At 41.0% G+C, this 6,496-nt stretch overlaps 1 protein-coding gene across 2 annotated transcripts in view; it reads left to right on the top strand.

The window, feature by feature from the left end:
• Positions 1-6,496, top strand: part of DNAJC16 (DnaJ heat shock protein family (Hsp40) member C16) — a 35,619-nt gene that overhangs the window by 16,254 nt on the left and 12,869 nt on the right. For both annotated transcript variants that reach the window (XM_007459287.1, XM_007459288.1), the window contains 3 exons: positions 1,215-1,399; positions 3,182-3,286; positions 3,984-4,142. In XM_007459287.1, coding sequence (XP_007459349.1) covers positions 1,215-1,399; positions 3,182-3,286; positions 3,984-4,142 — 449 coding nt within the window. The remainder of the gene's footprint in view (positions 1-1,214; positions 1,400-3,181; positions 3,287-3,983; positions 4,143-6,496) is intronic.

The raw sequence follows: 6,496 nt of genomic DNA, 5'->3' as shown, positions 1-6,496 counted from the left end.
GCTGTATTTTGAAGACAGGACCAACAGGACTTGCTGACGGTTCGGATGGGGGGTGTGAGAGATGAGAGGGGTCAAAGATCACTCTTAAGACTTTGGTCCTGAGTAACGGGAAGGAGGGAGCCGCCATCAGTGGAAATGGTGAAAGCCAGGGCAGAACAGGTTTGAGGGAGATCAGGAGTTTTGTTTTGTTTTGTTTTGTTTTGTTTTGTTTGGCGGTACGCGGGCCTCTCACTGCTGTGGCCTCTCCCACCGCGGAGCACAGGCTCCGGACGCGCAGGCTCAGCGGCCATGGCTCACGGGGCCCAGCCGCTCCGCGGCATGTGGGATCTTCCCGGACCGGGGCACGAGCCCGCGTCCCCTGCATCGGCAGGTGGACTCTCAACCACTGCGCCACCAGGGAAGCCCAGGAGTTTGTTTTTGAAAACTTTATACTTAGAGGTCTGTTAGACACCCAAGAGAAAAAGCATATTTACTGGCTATTAACATTTACTGTATCTCCAATGTTTAGCAGAGCAACTAGCCCTCCAAATACAGCGGTTGAATGAAAGACAAGAAAAGTTATTCAAATACTAAGTGAAATAAGTGTCAGATGATCCCATTTTATTTTATTTATACCTGTGTGTATACATACACACACACACATATTTGCGTTAAGAAAAGGCACAGATATATACCAAAATATTAACAATAGTTATGTGGGATATGACCAAGTGATTTTAACCTAATCTCTTTCTCTTTCTGAGAATCTGTACAAAATCTCTATAAAACAGTTTATGTAAAAGGGAGACATGCTCTGAAAGGTGAGAAGACTATGATTCTAGCCCACTGTTAGATTCTAGGTTTTTTCAACCATTGCAGAGTTGATGAACCCTTGAATTGTTTACAGGTGGTGTTCTTTATCAATAGGAACACTGTGGACAGATTGTTCTTTTCTTTTGAAGTATTTCTTCATGATCTACTCCCCAAATTAGAAACAACGGACTGAAAGGTAGAAAGATTTGTAGCCCTTCTTAAACATTGCTAGATGGCTCTGCAGAAAAACTGAACCAATTTAGCATTCCAGCAGTGATAGAATGCTAGACAGTCTATCAGGAAAGATATCCCCTCCTACTAAGTCGGGATTTCATTTTCACACCAGAAAATTACTTAGCAGCCTTTCTTCACCTGCCATGAGGGCATAAAAAGTCTTCATGGAGGTCTTCCATATTTTTCAGGCGTAGGAATCGGCGTGGTCCACGCTGGCTACGAGAGACGCCTGGCCCATCACCTGGGAGCGCACAGCACACCAGCTATCCTAGGAATCATAAATGGAAAAATCTCATTCTTCCATAATGCAGTTGTCCGCGAGAACCTGCGACAGTTTGTAGAGAGTCTTCTTCCGGGGAACTTGGTGGAGAAAGTAAGTACCTGGCTGAGAAATAGTTTAAGAGGCTCCTGGGACTGCTGGCTGCCCTGAACTCTACCTGTGGGCATCCTCAGACCTGAGTCTCATTTGGGGCAGGGCAAGACACATGAATTAATTAATTACGGTAACTAAATCATTTACATGAAGTCTGCCAGAGGCTGAAAACTGAAACAGTTGAAGTAGAGAGACTGAAAGAATCCTTGTCAAAACCGCTGGGAGGACTTACGCTGTCACAGGAATCTGAGCCCACAGTGAGGGCACCTCTTCTTTTCTCAACAAAAAATTAGATCCCAACATGGGATGCAGGAGATCTTTCCAACTCAGGCATTTATTCGTTCAAAGATACTTTTCCTATGAGAGTACTCAAATTAAGTTACATTTGGTTATATATTTAACAGTCATATCTATTGAAAACACCAGATTCCATGAAATCAGATATTATTTTTGGAACTTTCAAAACATATAGCAATGCAACGGTATGAATAAATTTCACAAACAAAAGATTGAGCTAGAGAAACCAAGCGCAGAAATTCCCACAGACTATAAACTATGATTTTTATATTTAAGAAGCATTTTTCCCTCAGTATCTGAGGTTAGAGATCACGGGCACTAGAAGAAGATTCTTATGTTGCTTTAAATGAAAATGATTCATTCTTTTAATAAAATACCGAGGAGAGTGAACATACAGATACTTCCATCCTGTTCCTACGCAGCCTGTCCCACCAGGATCATTACCCACGGAAGAAATGTTTGTTGGAGTTGACTTGAAATTGTCAGAGAGCATTGCAGCCTCCTAAAATGATGATAGGTTGTCCTGACAGGTCCTCAAACCTTTTTAAAATGCCTGTTGTATGTCAGACATTCTGATAAGTGCTGAGGACACTTTCCAAGGAGCTCGCAGTCTAGTAGGTGATTGTTTCCATCCTATATGTAGAGTGCCCATCCTAGAGATTTGAGAAAGGCTTCCTGGCAGAAATGACCCCTGTACTGAGTTTGCCAGGTGAGGAGAGAAAAGAAGGGAATGAGTTCCAGGCATACAGAGGTAGCCTGCTTTGTATGAAGTCGTCATTAGTGAGTGGGAGAAGACAAGACTAAAGGGGTTAATGGGAATCTCACTGTGAGGGTCTCCTTTGAGGAACTTGGACTTGGCCTGCAGGTGATGGAGCCATTGAAAGGGGCTGAGCAGTGGGGTGAAATGATGAGATTGAGGTTTTATATAGATCATTCCGGAAGCAAAGTGGAAAGATAAACCTTTTTGAACTACTATGAACATTTTCTAGATAGAAATTTATTCAAGTTTTTCATTTGTTTTCTTGGGATTATTTTAAGGCATAAACAGGGAAACACAGAAGTAGCAATTCAGATGGCAGTGAATGAACTTATGTATGGGGGGGTGGGCCCACTTATTTTTATTTAAGCCATTTTAAAAGAGCAGTTGTTGCATTATCTTCTAATAGATTAACAAGTACAGTCTATAACTGAGCAAGAACCAACTTTGAAAGCTCATTTTTTTTATAATATGGTCAGTAATTGTTTCAGAAAAGATTATGATTTCAGTCTGTAAGGGTTGGATCACATGAAAATATGAAATCAACATCTCTGTTCTTTTAATTAATTTTAGTCAAATAAAGGCAAAAAATTAGTTGTCTGCATTCTTTATTTTTTACAAAACAATCTTTTGCACATATTTGATTTTGTTTAATTATCTCCTGACTGGATTATAATGCAGTTGTTAAGAATTAAATGCTGAAACTAACATCCTTTATTCAATTTAAGGTTACAAATAAAAATTATGTCAGATTCCTCTCTGGCTGGCAGCAAGAGAATAAACCGCATGTCCTTCTGTTTGACCAAATGCCCGTTGTACCACTGCTCTACAAGGTACTTTAGGTGCTGGGGTAATGTTTTCTCTTATTGTGGTGATTTTCTTTTTTGTGAGTAATAGCTCATCCCAAGAGAAATGCTTGAAGACCAGAAATTTGCTTTAACCACCGTACATTGAGGACCTACCGATGCTATTACTGTGCTAGTACTTGCCACACACATAATAGCATTTAATCTTCAGAAGAACCCAGGGATACAGATTATTATTCCTACTTTTACTGAAGCTTAGAGTGGTTATATAACCTGCCCAAGGTCTCCCGTGTTGAATATCGATTCCCTTGTAGCCTGTCTGATTCCAAACCTGCCCTCTGAATATGTACTTCTATCTAGCACACCTCTGGTTATCACTGTGACATGAGATGGGAGAGGAAGGTACTAAACCGTTGGCATGGTCACTGCCATCTTACATAATTAGGGTACAGGTAACTCCGCAAACCTCCCACCCAGTGCAGATCTCAGTAAGATGAATATCTTGCTCTGTCTGAAAAAAAGAATTAGTTGTTGTTTAGCTTTGTTGGTACGGTTTTTGTTCATGGAGCACCATAGAATTCCTACAAGGGTACGAGGGTGTAGCAAGCCTGAGTGGGGCTGTATAAGCTAGTGTTCATCTCCACCCACTGATGAGAATAAGTCACACTTAATTTAGATGCTGTGCTCTCAGTTTCATTTCTTCCTCTCTGTTATGCCCTAACAGTTGACTGCTTTCGCATATAAAGATTATTTGTCATTTGGATACGTGTATGTCGGTCTGAGAGGGGCGGAAGAGATGACAAGGCAATACAACGTCAATGTCTATGCCCCCACCATCCTGATCTTTAAAGAACACATACACAAGCCTGCAGATGTTATCCAGGTATGTGAGTGTCACCTTGTTTCAAGATGGCCCTCCCATTTTATCTCAGGGTGTCATATAAATAAAGAGTAAAATTGAGCACAGCAGGAGAGGAGAAGAAACTAGCTTTAATCTCTTCCTTTAGTGACTTCCCTGGCGGTCCAGTGGTTCAGACTCCGCACTTCCACTGCAGGGGTGCTGATTTGATCCCCTGGTCAGAAACTAAGATCACACATGCCTCGCAGCACAGCCAAAAAATTAATTAATAATTAACTAACATCACTGGAAAAAAAGAAAAAAACCCATAAACTAAGTTAAAGAACATACACTGAATATTTATCTGATCTTAAGATAGGGAAGGGCTAAAAACACGGGGGAAAATCTTGTTGGAAAATCTTAATAACTTGACTATAAGTTTTAAATTTGTATGTAAATACTTAAGAATTTTTGATTAAACAATAAGGGAAGTAATTACAACCAATATAAAAGGGATCATTATCTTCACTTTCTAATGAGCTTCTTATAATCAAGGAGATCAACCAAAAACTTCTTGAGAATGACCACTTGATGAGTACAGAGTTTGAGGGTGATGGAAATGTTTTGGAACTAGATAGAGATGAGGGCTGCACAACACTAAATGTACCAAATACCGCCAAATTGTACACTAAAATGGTCAATTTCATGTTATGTGAATTTTACCTCAATTTTTAAAAAATTTTTTAAAACTTCCCCCCCAAAACGAAATGAACAAAATCCTGAGAAGAGATTCAAGTGACGAATAAACACCTTTAAAAAAATAAATCACACTGATAATCAGAGAGAAAAGCAAAATAAACATTTTCTTCTCTCATCAAATTGTTAAAGATTTTTGAAGGAAAATTACTCAGGAGAGTTGAGACTACAGAGAAACAGGGACTTGTCTTTCTTGCCTTGCTAGAAGAAGCCTCAGAAGTTTTCAGAAAAGCGATTGGGTGATAAGACATCAACTGCCTAGCAGAAGAGCACTCCTGAGTACCTGCTGTGTGCCAAGCACTGCTTTCTGTGCTGAGGGTGCAGCCCTGGACAAGGTTGACAGAATTCCCCGTCCTGTGTTCTAGTGGGGACGACAGACAATCAGCATAACATACTCTGTCGTGGTATTTGTATAGTGATACGTGCCAAGGAGAAAAATAAAACAGGGAAGAGGAACGTAGGGTATTAGGGGAGAGGGCTCACATTTTTAAGGTGACACGAGGAAAGACCTGAGGGAGGTGAGATTACCTTTTAGGGCTCTATCCTAAAGGAATAGGGCAAAGAAGTACATACAGAGATGTTAAGTATCATTCGTAATACCAGAAATGAGGGGGAAATATAAACATATAAACGGCAGGATAATTATTGGTACATCCCAGAGACTATTATATAGCCATTTAAAATGGCAACTCGAGAAGAATACTTAATGATGGGGATAATTTTCCTAACATCATGTTACAGAGCAAGCAGGATGCAGAACTGTATATGCAGTTTATTCACGGACCTCAGTTTTGTAAAGTGAGTGCATGTGTGCATGTGTATGCACAGGAAAAAACTAGAAATAAATACATCAAAACATTAATGGTTATCTTTTGATGGCGGAATTAGGTATTATTTCAATATTTTGGTTTTCAAAAATCCCTATAATGGACATGTATTTTTTAATATTTTTAATGTTATTTTTTTTTTAATCGTCAAGAACCCTTTGATACTTTCTCTTATAGGAGGCTAGAACGAGAAGGAGAAATTCTCTAAAATCCTTTATCTCATTCATTCAGTACATTCACTGCCTGCCTGCTGAGCACTAAATACAGAACAGCTCCGACAGCCAGTTTAGTCTTCGTCCTCCTTTGACTCACAGTCAGGAGAGGAGAAAGACCGTCCACTGTAGTAGGTGTCTCACTAAGGTGTAGGGTTCCTCCGGGTGCCATGTGGACGTAGAAGGGGTCCTGAGACTATGGGACTAGGGTAGGGGTGTTGTGTGTGACAGAACCAGATGGGGAAAGTGGATAGTAAGGAAGGGAGAGCAGGTTCAAGAAGAAGGTAAGAAGAAGGTAATGAGTTCAGTTGTGGACCTAAGAATTAGAACTGCCTTCAGGAAACCCAAGGGGAGATGCCCATCAGGCAGGGCTCTAGTTCCAAGGAAAGGCAGAGGGGCTGGAATAGAGATTTGTGAATCGTCAGTGACTGGTTAGAGGGTGAGGTCTTTAGTGTGGGGAGATCTCGCAGGCATCGTATGTAAAGTAAGGAGAGAAGGCAGCCAAGGAGAAGACTCTGGACAATCACCAGCAAATAAAAAGAGGGGAGGGCTCCCCTGGTGGCGCAGTGGTTGAGAGTCCGCCTGCCGGTGCAGGGGACACGGG

This window comes from Lipotes vexillifer, unplaced genomic scaffold (assembly GCF_000442215.2).
Source record: "Lipotes vexillifer unplaced genomic scaffold, Lipotes_vexillifer_v1.1 scaffold496, whole genome shotgun sequence".
NCBI lineage: Eukaryota > Metazoa > Chordata > Mammalia > Artiodactyla > Lipotidae > Lipotes > Lipotes vexillifer.
Note: the sequence above shows the minus strand (reverse complement) of the source record. Positions and strands in the feature narration are given on the sequence as shown.